Here is a 14,025-nt window from a genome sequence, read left to right as displayed (position 1 = left end):
CAAACCCTTCATCACTTAGTATTAACATAACATTTTTAACATCCTGTAGAGAGTGTCCCATCAGTGTCTGTGTCATACTAATCCTGTCATGCCAGAGGAATGTAATTCTCAAATTATGTGTGTTCAGTATGTAAAACATGCTGTGGTCATGTTCACAGTCTGCTCAGGCTGTACTGACTTACGTGGGCGAGGTTGTTTGTGCAGCACCTGCTCCAGGTCACCCAGCATAGTGAGGATCACCTCCTTATCCAGCTGAGCTGTACCCTCACGGGGACCTCCACCTGAAACCTCTTCCTCTGCCCAATACCCGCCGTCCTTCTCCTTGCCTGCCCGTTTTCCTTGAGCCGAGCCTGCTGCCGACTCCTCATCTGAACGGCCGCTGCTGCCATCTTCATCTGTTCCCACCTCCTCCCTGGATGTTTGTGGTGCCTCAGTCCGTAGGTGGCCGCTGTAGGATGCCCGCTGCGGCCGCCCACCTGCAGTCGTGCATCGCCACGGGACAGGGATGAGGGAATGCTCTGACTGAGAAAGTACCTTTGTGAGTGAGAGCGACAGGGATCGAGCTCTGGTGCCCCGAACCCCTCCGCCCCTTGTGACAGGCTCTTTCCTGGGGCTGCTCTGCAGGCTGCCTCCTGCCCGTTGGGTGGAAGATGGATGCAATGAAGAGTTCTGGGGCTGGGAGAGACGAGGCGATGGTTCATCAAGCTCAAAGGAGTAAACTCGCTGCTCGCCGTCACTGAGCAGAGTCAGGTTTGTGAGTGAGCGTTGCTTGATGCGCAGGTTGAGGTGTCAGGAAGGGGCTGGGGAGGCCGCCGAGCTGGGCTGCCTCCCTGATACACCGAGAACTCTGCTCCTCTCTTCATCGCTTCTCGCTGCTCCCCTGCTTTTGACGGCTTACCTCTTTGGCTCAGTGAGTGAAACTAAGCAGAAAAGTGGCTCTACCTGTGCATCATCCCCCGTTTTACATCTTGGCTGCACTGTCACTGAGTGAGCAGATGGAAAAGAGGAGGAACTGGAGGATGGAGAAGGCACAGAGATGTGTCCCCACGTCCCACGCCTCTTGACTGAGGTCCAGTCTTCAGAGGGAAGGAGGGAAAGGAAGCACCGGGTAAAGAGCGGAGAGACAAACTCCTTGTCAGACATATAGGTAGAATCCAAATCCATCCTTGAGCAAGCCCATACTCATGCTGAAACGTTGAGGCAAACATAAACGTTTATTTCTTCCACTCCTTCTCCTGTCTTCATGCTGCCTCTCTGTCTTCTTGGCTCCTTTCTTGCGCTCCTCCACAGTCAGGGGCGTGGATGAATGAGCCGCTACATCTCCCCTTCCCCTTCCTCACTGACACATTCTCTTTTGCTTGCTTCCTCCCTTCCTGTGCTCACACTCTCGTTATCTTTTACCCTATTAAATGACAGCCTCCTTTCATTCACGCTTATCTCCCTCCCTCCACCCTCTGTCACTCCTTTAATTACCACCTCAGCAGCACACTTCTTCTGCGTCCCCTCTGACTCGGATGGTCCCCCTCTCTTCACAGCGGAGAAAGAACGGCTGGTGAAGCCGGCAAATGGGCTCAAATAGCTGTCGGTCTGCCTGTTCGTTCCAGCATGCAGCCTGCAGTGCTCTCTCTCTTTCTCTCTCTCTCTCTCTCTCTCTCTCTCTCTCTGAGCCCTCCTTCTCTGTGTTTACCACCCTCTCTTTCTCTTAATCCCTTGCATTTTCTTACTTTCTTTCCAGTTTCCTTGTCTTGCTAGCCCCTTGTCTTTTTTCATCAATACTATCCTTCAGTATTTCTTCTCACTCTGTCTCAGCGTGACAGTGAGTTGTTTGGACAGTGCACCTGTAAGCTTACATCTTTCTGCTGCACCATGCTGGCCGTCTGAGTTAATTAAATGCTGTCTGGAGGAGCTAAACAGTGAGCTTGTGGCTTATCATGGATCAACAATGAGACCACAGAACCAGCGTATTCCCATCAATCAGTGCAAGCTTTATTAGCGCTGTCACCACCACTCACAGCTGTCTTACACACATTTTCTAATCTTAGTTACCAACATCCAATAGACACTAGAAGCAGTTGCCTCAGAAATCATAATTAAGTGGATATAATGTTGTGTTCCATCTTGAAAATTATTAAAAATGACCTGCTGATTTCTGAGTGACTCACTGGTTTTATGGAGTACACAACTGCAGCTACCTACTGTCAGTCAACAACAATTTGTGCAGCTTTTCTTATATTTTATATCTAGAAATATGTGTATTAAGGCGAAATCTTTGATGTTGGGATAATGTCATTTATTGACTGTTCTTCAGCCAATATGCTGCAAGTAAAATGAGTAGGCTTGTCATGTGGTGTTTGCGGTGAGCATACACTTAAACTTCCATCTCTCAGAGCCATTTCTGCCCCACTATGAAGAGAGAGTCAGAGAAATGAGGACTGCAGAGCAACCATGAAACGTGTGACAACACAAAGCAAGCATTTGAAATGGACCCCAAACAAAGGGAATGGTCAGTGCTGCAGTCTAATTTTATCCTTTAAATGATGGTCTTCAGAAAAGCCACAACCGCAGCAAAATGTCTGGAATGTCACTGCTCACCGGACATCCCTTAACCTGTAATCTGCAACATGCTGTTATTTGTGCACAGTGCATTTTGTAGACACTTTTAACATTTCTGGGCTCACTTTGAACTTGACATCTTATTTTTCACCGAGTTTGTTGTTTGTTTAATTTATCATCCAAGCTGACCTCGGTCAATTCTGCCATCATAAAAAATGGTATTTCATGCTGAATTAAAGAACATAAATGTTGAAACAAATGAATACTTTGCCTAAGAGGATTTATAGACATTTGTAGAAGACTCCCCAGGTGAGTCACTGATAAAAGTATACCAACCTTGAACAAATCAGACTACTGATATCCTATTTATAATCAATAAAATATCTCTCAGCACAAATATATTCTGTATATAGATGATGCAAGGAGCTGTGAAACTGAGGTCATTTTTTAAAGAAGAAGATGTGTTTTGAACAGTAGCACTTCTCTGAGCCAGTACACTGTGTTGTATTGTTATTGTTTGTGCTCTTTCAGCAGGAATTTGAGTTTGTGGTTAGAAAATCGTTTGAACTGGTCAAATGTCCCTCCATCTTGAACTCTCAGCCGTAGACGCTCCACTGCACTCTATACTGACAGCCTTGAGCCCAACAAATACGAGCTTTTAATCTTGAAGAGTGTCAAGTCACTGTTTTGCTGAAGCTAAAAATAATGTGTATGTACTGATTGTGATGTATCACATGACCAGTCATGATGCAGGGCTGGAACTGTAACAGATGATGGCAGCCTGCAGGGGTGTAAACACAGAGCTGCAGATGCTCCCTGTGTGTGATTGTCAGCTGTGACCTTTCCCTTCGTCTACATGATACCAGCATGGAACAGGGAACCCCCAGTCAACACAAACAGACACATATGTGCACACATTCACACACAGCACAAACCAAAACCACACAACACTGGCACATTGTGCTAGTTATAGCGGTGGACTTTCTAAAAGATCTCCCACCCTGCACTAACCCTCTCACTATCCTCTAGGAATGCAGACCAGCAGACCCTGCGGCATGCTCTTTTACCGATTATCAGGAATTAACTTGTAATGAAATAAAATGTGAGTTAACCCATAAAGACCCAGTGCTACTTCTATGTCAGTTCCCAAAGGATTTTTTTTCTCTATATTTAACATTTCCTAATTGATTTATCACCATTTATTATAAAATAATCCTCAGAATTTTGCATTTTTCCAGTGAAAATCAGGTACTTTCCAATATTTAATGGACTGATCATGTAGATGTTCATAAAAGCTCAGATTAAAGTTGAGGGTTATTAGAACAAAAATAGAGAAAACTGAAGTAAAAGTGACTTTTTCTGTAAAATATAACATTAACTGAACATAAACCAAATGTCTCCATCCACTGTCACTGATCAAACTCCATGAGGTTTAGTGGTGAATAAATGTTGTAGAAGATGATGGTGTTTCCATGTTCACTACGGAGCCTCTGAACGTTCAAGTGGGTCATATCTGATGACTATGAAAAGATGACAAACTGTATTTTATGCCAATTATTTACATGTATTAACAGAAATAGTGGATCAACAGGTATTAAACAGTTTAGATCAATAAATGCTTTTGGGTTGTGGTGGATGTTTGGGTCTTTATGGGTTAGTTTATAGCCATGTTTTCATTTTGTGAGCTGGAAATGTATTCCTCCACCTAAACATTTCCTCAAAGGTAGAGAAGCTTAGCAACAGTTATCAAGCAACAAGTGTTTTTTAACAGATGATGAACAGTGAAGTAAAAATAATAAGACCAGCAATACAAAGCACAATGTTATGTCAACCTTCTGCATTTGCTTCTACATTTACAAAGAAAGAGCATATATGTAGAGCTACAGCATGTGTTGACCTTTTGTACCTGAAATCTCCTCCAGGCACTGTTTGGCTGTCTTGCTGTAGACCAGTTCTCCTTTGGTGGGGCTGAGGCAGGGGTCGGCCGGGGCCACCATGGTGCAGTCATTTTCTGAGAATGTCCTAGAGGAAAAATGAACGAATAATAAGAATAAATAATGCATGATAGTCATACTGTATGCACAAGCTGGGATTTTTAGTACAGGTAAAATTCAACAATAAACATGTCACAGCTGCCACCAGAGACTTTCTATTGAAATTGATAAAATCTGCTCCATTGTCAAATGCAGTTTTTTTAATAAAGGCATCCCATTCTGTGTTGGGCTGGCAGTCAGCATGACAAGGTTATTTCAAAAGGTTTGTCAAGTAGTATCACCCCGTTTTGCATACAGTTTTTGTCTCTTTTTGTTATGACGACAGGTTGAATTACTGAGATTCTCATTTCGTGTCAGTCAGAAATGGAACAGATGGACACGTCAAAAGGGAGAGGGCGATGGATGAAATCTTTTTTGTGACTATTTCAGTATGTACAGCTCTAGCTACTTCAAATTTCAAAGTCCTGAACCCCATTAAAAACCTCGGGAATGTGACTGAGAGAGATGGTTACAAGCCATTAAACAAAACTGAACTGCCTTCACTTTTGCCTCAGGAGTGGCATAAAGTACCCAACAGTAATGTGAAATACTGGTGGAGAGAATGCCAAGACACATGAAAACTGAAATGGAAGTCATAACTATTAAAACAAAGACAGATTTTTAAATCCTTTCTAAGAAAAACATAAGAATTGTGTTACTTAAAAATGAAATGACTGAATTATCCATCCATCTTGTGATAACAGCCCTTTTTGTTATTTTGACCAATTGCCAATTTCAGCAAATAAGTGCTTTAAATTTCATTATTTCATGTGTAGCTAGGGAGAGACGTTGTCAGTAGTTAATTAAAATGTTCAATTTGTTCAAACACATATCTATAAAAAGTAAAACCAGTGATGGATTATTGTATGTGTATTTTTATCCATGTCTCTTCTTCTCCACTATGTGCCTACTCATCTGAAGAAACAAGAACCATGTCTACTAGATGAGATAATGGCTGCTATGCATACATTCTCACACCCATATCAACAAAACAAAATCATCAGCAGAAGACTGAACACAATGACGGATAATCACATCTCAACACAAATGTACAAAAGCATCATGAAAAGCATTTAACATACAACCATATACACATGCAAGTACACATGACTATCTTGAAGTAAACAGTGCTAATCCTGCACACATGCAGCACAGCAGCAGAGGCCAATCTAAACACAACTTACTGTACAGCGTTCATTCCCTCCCATACACACAAACACACACCAGGGACCACCACCTGCAGAGCTGCAGATAAAAATTGGCTTCCATTTGCGACGGCAGCATCAGCTCAGGTGAAAAAGCTGCTTTCTTCCTGCAAGCTTCACTCACTATAGTGGATTCACAGAGATATTCACTCCCACTGCTGTGTGGAACTATTTACACCCAAAATATATGACTGGATATTTGAAGAAAGACTGTTATTATTTACTATATATGATGCTGCTACCTGTAGTATTCATAATGACTCAAATCTTTAGCTTATAAAATGTGAAGACTGGAGAAACACTGAGTTTGAGTGTCTGGGATTTCCATAATGAACTTAAAGGATGATTAATAATGTCCCTTAAATCATGTGTGCACTATTTCTTATACATCCTTGAACAAAAGTTGATTTAGGAGCGGGTCAAAGGAAAAATTCAACAAAAAGGAAAACACAAACCACACTGTTGATTAAAAAAACTAAAAAGTTCACAAAAGCACATGAAACAGCGTTAAGCAATTTTCAGTGGAATGAGTTACTCTGTAGCCGTATCACCTCTGTGTGGAACCACAAATCAATCTTCCACACCGACTGCAGCAAAGTCCTGCAACTAAACTGGTCTCTTCCACTTAACAGAAACTGTAACTTATAGTGTGTGGAGAAAGAGAATGCAAACAAGACAAAGATGCCTAATTGGGCTGAAAATGATGGTAAATTGCAGCACTGCAGGAGGCCTTAACGCTTCCTGCTGACAGCTACAGGGAAGGCCTGCTGGTGGAGAGAAACATTTATAACAAGGGAGGGTGGACACTACTTTAACATGCCCACTGCGTACTACTTTATGTAGAACAGAAGAATAAGATGGAGCAATACAGTGTGAATCTGCGCTGCAAGTTAAATATCAGACCAGAGACTGCACTGTTTAAAATGAGGATTAATTGATTAAAAATCAGGTAAATGCATTTCTGTTCAATGTGTGTAAAAAAAAATTATGTGTGTTTAACAGAAAGTGAAACCTCTCAGCTGAAGACAAAACTTCAAAACTACAGAGGGTGACTTGGTACACAGTTATAACTCACTTTGGCCTAATTTGGAATTTCTAGTTCCAAAGTTGATAAAAATGCTGCTAGCTGTAAACTCAGATGTCCATGAACAACAATGCAGATGGTTGGCTCCCTTTTTTCTTCCCTAACTTGAGTGGGATGTCTGTCCTTTAACAGTGTCACTTTTGAAATCCTCCCTCATAAGTGACTATCAGTCACTATCTGCCTTAGAATGATAGCTGCAGCAGTTTTAACTCACTAAATGTGTGGGATTAAAGTAATGCTAATGCTTGAACGAGTCGGCAGTGAATGTTGCAGAGCTGACTATGCACAACGGAGGAGGTAGACGAGAGAAGGAGAGAAGGAGAGAAGGAGAGAAGGGGTGAAGGATTAAACCTTGTTTAATGGGATTCCTAACTCTCTTTCTCTCTGAACACAAAGGCATCCCAGAGACTTTGGCAGCTCCAACATTTTTTTACTCTTGGATTACCTCTGCTGTCATAGGAGAAAATCGGCCCTGCTGGGCAGATTTACCCACTTCCTGCACCTCTGCTGTCTGTAATGTGTCTGTAATGTCAGGGAGCCATGTGCCAGCTACATAAATCAAAACCTGAGAGAAGTGGGGTAGCTTCCTGAGCACAACCAATATCTGGATTCTCACATCAAAGATGAAACCCAGACAGTTAAATAATAGGCTTTGGCAAGCAGCATTCAGTGGATGTTAATTTATTCTGTAATGACTGTGAAAAGATGTGGAGGCAATAGAAGATGCACAGTGGGTTGCACCAGCTGATGACTGGGAGTGCTCCAAGATTCCAGGGGGTGTGGGAGTGAATATTTGTGTCTATGTGTGACAATGTGCAGGTACAGTACACCATGGTGGGGAGTGACAGAGGATGATCACATAATAGAATAACAGAAATGGACAAACTGCACTTAGATAGAATATAGTTATAGTCTTATTTTAATCAAGTCCCTGATCGATGGGGAAAAAACGAATGTTTCTGCAAACCTTGGAGGATGGAGTTAAAATGGGCAATCAAGTGAAACTATGTTACTATTCATGTTCAATATTATTTATATAACTATGTCTTTTTCACTCATTTCATGCTGTGAGAAAACAGCCTTTCCTGTTTCATTTTTACTTTAAAAGGATTAGCTGCAAGGCAACAAAATGCACATCAAAAATTAAGTGGAAAAAAAAAGTTCTACTAAGGAACTGTGAATAGCTTTTTTCATCTTTGTATACTACTTTTAATTCTAACTTGTTGAAAACAAAAGACAGGAAAAATGAGGCCTTCAACCTTTTTGTTAGACAAAAGAACACTGCTTTTGTGTTTTCGTGCAGTAACATCTCTATCAACACTAATATAATACAATATTAGGATAATACAGAGTGACTTGGGTTCAGTGTACTTCAGTAATTAAACATAATGTGCTCCAAATCAATAATTATAGAGGACTGTAATCTGAACACCAGTGCCTCAACACTGATAGTGCACACACACATGTACTCACCTGTACATGAAGGGGGCCACAGTGGCAGTATTAGGGTGGTTGTGCTGCTGTTGTTGTGGAAGCTGAACTACTCCATTCCCGCCGAGTGCTGCTCCCCCTCCACCTCCGAGGATCCCACTGGTCCCAGACAGGGCTGAGGTGCTGGTGGAAGAGGTCATGCTGGTCCGCTTCCCCTCTGGGCCCCCAGTGGAGCGCTGCATGTAGAAACTCCCACTCTGTCCTCCTTTTGTCATCTTGGCTCTGTCTCCGTCTCCTCCCCGTAGGTTACCGCTGCTGTTTAAGGCCTGGCTTTGGGACTGGCTTTGACTCTGAGCCTTGGCTGTTGAGGTTGAGGGAGCTTTGAGTCCTGGTTTTGGGATGCCGGTGGAAGCAGAAGAGGTGGCACCATCTTTCTTTCCTGATGAAGGCTTTCCTCCTTTTGGGATGAGGCTGGCAATTTTGGAACTCTTCTTGGTGGACTCTGAAAGTGATTCACGCTCCTCTTTGGGTGGAGAATTGTCCTTAGATGATTTCCCACTCTTGCTTTTGTCCTCCTTGTCTTTCGACGAGGCCATGGACCTGCTGCCATTGGAAGAAGCCTTTGAAAATGAAGTTGAGGACGAAGAAGAGGAGGTTTTGTTTGATGATGTGATGGAAGAAGTCTGTGTCTTAGTAGGCATTTGCTTGGCTGTAGCGCTGCTACTGCTGCACATGGACCCCGTCGGCGTCAGTCCATCCTCCCCATACTCAGACAGGTCATCTTCCTCCTGTAGAGCCATCTCTGCCACAGACGGCGATGCTCTTGAGGCTGATCTAGGGTTAATCAAGCGGAACTTCTCCAGCATGGACCGCTGAGGAGGTGCTCCAACACCGACAGCTGATCCTAACTTTGACCCGTCGCTCCCGTGTAAGTGGAGGCCCTCTGGGCCCTGAGGTGAAGAGGTAGGGGAGGGTGAATGCGTGGGACTTGCCAGCATGGATGAGGTGGCGCTGTGTTTGAGGTTCATGGACTTGCTGCGCCAAGTCTTGCCGGCAGTGGGTGATGGGATGGCAGAGGCCAGCTGCTGCCCACTTAGGCTGGTTGGAACTGTCCCACTGATACCACTCCCATTCATGCCGCCCACTACCGGGATGCCCCTCACTGCTTCTGAACCAGGAAGAGAAAAAGAGAAAAAAGTCATCTTTAGAGGGTGTTGATATGGAAGAAAATAAGGTTTTGAGTAAATAGCTCAATGTAGCTCAAGTACATGAAAGAAAATCAAATTTCCAAATAAAATAAGATGTCCACTAATTCCTTTGAACATTCAGTGACATGATACAAACATTGTCTGTCAGGAGGTGCTCATACTGCTCACTGATTTTTCAAGCAAACCATGAAGTTCACATTAAACTTTCTAGTTCTGTTTTTGACACACTTCCAGAGATTTCTAGGGATTTTCAAAAGCCACAGCTGAAAACTGTGCTGCCACTTTCTGTGGTTTCACACACACGAAAAACCTTCAGAGGATTTAAATGTGGTATAATGTTAAAAGAGTTCCAAGCTTATCCCCAATTGACAGAATATCAATGGAAGTTGGGGTAAAATGTCCTCATTGTTATCACACTGGCTTGCACTCAAGTTTGCTGTACCTTCGTGTCAAGACTTCCACCCAGTGATTTACACCTCTGTTGAGGCCTGTCAGAGCATGTTTGCTGGTGGATAATGGTAGTTATAATGGAAGGGTCACCAATGTTGTAGTCATGACAGCAAAATAGGTCACACCAGCTGGGTTTTCATGGATGGTTAAAAGAAAAAAATTCCTGCACCCAGCTACTTGCAGAGTGTCAATTTTCTGCTTTTCCTAGAATTATTCTCATAAGGCAGAAACAGCTAGGATCTACTTTATATATCCATGTAATACATGTAGAGAGGGACTGCAACAGCAGAGTGGGAGTTTCCAGCTGAGAAAACGTGACCGCCTCAAGTCAAATAATATCATCGGTGTGTTTGCCTCGGATCCACAAATTTCTTGTCTGCAACTTTACGAGAAAGGTGCTTTTTGACCAAGTAACTGTTCAGGATTTCTGCTCAGTGGATGTTCAAAGTATAAAATAGTACAAAGTTAAAACAAAATGACTCATACAAGCCTGTAGAAGGTTTTGTAATTTATTGTATTTTCAGTACAAGGCCTGGATGCTGGGTTATAAAGCATTCCACAAGTGTTTACTTCTGCCACAGTTCCAGTAACGTTTTGATAGGAAAATATATCTAACTGAGCCAAGCCACACACTCAAACACAATGAGCACATAAACATCTATCATGTGCGTAAAATAAATGTTTTAGCGCTGGCTGCTGAGTGTTGACCTTTACACACACCACCATTTCTCCTGGCGGGTTTGTTGGTCTACAAACCAACCCCCCCTAATTTCTCACACCCTTTACATAGAGAAATAAAAAAAAAAGGAAAAGAATAAAGTAAAAGCAGAATTACAGATGAGGAGAGAAGAGAGGAAGCCGATGCGGTGACAACATTAAGTTATGCGCCATTAGACTGAGTGTCTGTCTGGCTGTCATCCAGTGCAGTGAGCAGGGTTCAGCTGGGTCTGAGTCACCTCTAGTCTACAACTTAAAGCCCCTTCAGGCAGACGGAGGGCGGCTCTGGCTTCAGCTGTGACTTGAGCCAACACACTTTTGAACGGCTTAAACTTCTGACAGCTTCCAATGAAACCTTAAAATGCACTTGACAAAACCTGCGTGTGCTGTGCATCTTTTAAGTGCCTCTTTTCTTTACATCCGATTGTAGATGATTGAATCTAGCACCCAGCTTTGAAGTGTCTACTAACAGCACAGTGACTTTTACTTAGCCTCACATGTCACAGTTACAGCAGGCCGTTATTATTTAGGCCACTTCCATGAGTAGAGTACTTCTTGTAACAGAAAAAAAAAACAAAAATTGTGGTTCTGCCAGAATCCCTGCCTCTTTAGGTTTGTAATCACTACAGACATAAACAACAACAGGTGTCTAACAATAATATCATGAATATCTGGCTTACGTCCGTTTGCATAAGCAAAAGCAGCTGTCTACTTGATCATATGTCATCAGTTTTGCAAACAAAGCACCAATTCATAAGCAGAATGAAAACAAAGTGTCATATTCTGTCTGCTCTTGGTAGTTTATACATTGCATATTAACAATAATAATTTGCTTTAGTATTAATATTTTAGATTGCAAGCTTTTTAAATAAAGATTATGTGTATTTGGTCAGTCATACGAGGCTGATATAAATATGAATGAGTAAACATAGGCGAACATTGCAGTGTTATTATGTTTCCAGGTGTGTGTCCTCTGAATTACCTCTTATCTTTAGAGGTGGTGCAATAGCCCCTGAGCACTTTAAGAATGTGAATGAGTGTATTTAGATGCATTTGTGTGATTCTGTGTGTGTGTGTGTGTCCAGTCAATTAACCCTGTCTTTAGAGATCCTCCTCCTTCCCCACCAGAGGCTGTTTCACAACGCCACCATACTTTTCACCGTGCCGTGACTTGCCGTTGCCATGGCAACAGGCTCCTCTTTCTTTTTTGCCTCAGTGGCCAAGGAATGAAATGTCACTTGTTCTGGGCGGTGGTGGCCCTTCTCCTAACAAACACACACACACACACACACACACACACACACACACACACACACACGAACACGCACATTCATGCTGTTTGTAACTACATGCCAGATGATGCACAGGGAGCCCTATGTGTCAAAGCACAGATTGACATGTGAAATGTGAATGTCTGAAATGACACAAGAATCTGCATAAACATACATCTGAGGACCAACGCTAATGTTTTGCTGGTCATCTGGCTCTTGCACTTGTAACACCCTCTGATATTTCTCTTCAAAATGGTGTTATTCTTGTTTTTAAGGGTAGATTTTTTTTCACTCCAAGTTGAATGCTTTTCAGCTTAGCAGCTCTTACATCACAGCCAGAGAGATAATAAATTGTTAAATTGTCACCTTGCTTCAGTTCTCCTCCATGATGCCAATAATGCCTCTAACAAAATGTCTATTGGAAACAGAAGCAATGGTCTGGGTATCTAAGCAAGGACACAATCTAGAATGGTAGTGTGGTGAAATCAGGGCAAACCAAATAAAGCATATCTTACCATTAAAATATATGAGGATATGTAATAAAACAGAAAAGTATATAACATGACAGGGGTGGAAACAAGGAAGAATGAAAACTTGTGACGGAGACTTCCTGTATCTGTTTCTTTTCCTGCAACCTGCTTTTGCCCAGAAGGTTCTCACTGCACCGCTGACATTTCACCGCGATTGATTTTTCTTTTCCCCCCTCTACTTTAGACCAAAAATCCTGTTTCATCTCCCCCTGCAGTGGAGCTCCAATACCTGCCTGGTGTCTTATCTCTGAAAACTGCAGGTTTGTCTGCTGGCAGAGCTCGACTGCTACATGTGAATGGGCAGTGAAATACCAAAATGACAGGAAATCTGCATCTGTGTATACCTGGGACTTGCTTGCTTCAAAATTAGAGACATCCAACTTTTTGGGTAGATATTATTACAAAAAAAGTAAAATAAAACTCAAATGGAACCAAGCAAAGTTTTCTGAAGGATAAATCTACATAAAAGATTGATATTTGAATAAAATCACACAAACAAAATGAGGTTTGTTTTCTTTTAAGCCACCAACATTTTTGCATACTACTTGTCTTCTATATCAGATTGTGTATGCTTATCACCCTACAGCATTTCACCAAAAAGAGTTGAATTTTCAGAAATCAGGAGGATGAGTAGAGTTGTGAATTTTAGGATCAAACACAAGACAAAGTGACAGAGGTTTAAGATAGAGTTTGCTGTTGTTTGAGAGGTTTTTCATTGTTCTCTACACAATAACTCCAACACTTACTGTTCTCCTCACGGACTAAATCCCATATTGTTGTATTTTCTTCTCCAAAGCTCTGTACAACTTCACCATCAATCATATCTACAGTGAGTGGAACCAAAGCTTTATGATTACAGATGGTGTAAGGCAAAGCAGACCCCACAACTGCCATGACTATAAATTCTATGGATAACACAGTAGGAGTACTTTTAATTATTTTTATGACTTTGAACAATATAAAAGATTTGTATTATTATCACTGTTTGAGACAATAAGTTATAGCAGCTTTTGTGAATGAGCCAAAGACTCAAAACTTATTCTTAATAAAGTGAATGACACAACAGCAAACCTTTCAGTCATTATACCAGTGTAATCTGACAAATTCACTGCTCAAAACAGGGACATGCAGACATTATTTACTTGTGAGTAAAAATGTTTTGTCAAATAAATTCTACACCCTCTATTTTGAGAACTTTCGATAAAAAAAATAAAAGGTCTCATAAGCGTCATCATGGTTGAAGAGCAGCATTCTGAATTTGCTACCTTGGTCATCTCTCAAATGGCTTTTAAAAGGTTTTCAATTTTTCCCCTACACTTAATGGCATTTAATAAACCTCCCTTTGTAAAAAATAATTGGGGATGATTCAGCACACTGGGTAGAACTGGTGAAGTGAGTGCATCTGCAGCCATCAGCTCGTCTTTCTGAGTAAGTGGTGCCACCAAGTGGCTGGGAAGGAGAATCTAAAATGTGGGCGTCTCTCTAGTAGCTTAGTAGTTCAAGGACCATTATAATATCATCATTTACTGTAACCGCTCAAGTC

At 41.9% G+C, this 14,025-nt stretch overlaps 1 protein-coding gene across 6 annotated transcripts in view; it reads right to left on the bottom strand.

Annotated features, from left to right (window-relative positions):
• The window catches only part of nav3 (neuron navigator 3), a 187,387-nt gene that overhangs the window by 77,014 nt on the left and 96,348 nt on the right, over window positions 1–14,025 (bottom strand). For all 6 annotated transcript variants that reach the window (XM_030149179.1, XM_030149180.1, XM_030149182.1 and 3 more), the window contains exons 8-9: window positions 8,349–9,474; window positions 4,460–4,575 (exon numbers count right to left, since the gene is read on the bottom strand). In XM_030149179.1, the coding sequence (XP_030005039.1) occupies window positions 4,460–4,575; window positions 8,349–9,474 (1,242 nt within the window). The remainder of the gene's footprint in view (window positions 1–4,459; window positions 4,576–8,348; window positions 9,475–14,025) is intronic.

This window comes from Sphaeramia orbicularis, chromosome 12 (assembly GCF_902148855.1).
Source record: "Sphaeramia orbicularis chromosome 12, fSphaOr1.1, whole genome shotgun sequence".
NCBI lineage: Eukaryota > Metazoa > Chordata > Actinopteri > Kurtiformes > Apogonidae > Sphaeramia > Sphaeramia orbicularis.
The sequence above is the reverse complement of the archived record's forward strand: the minus strand, read 5'-3'. Positions and strand labels throughout refer to the sequence as shown.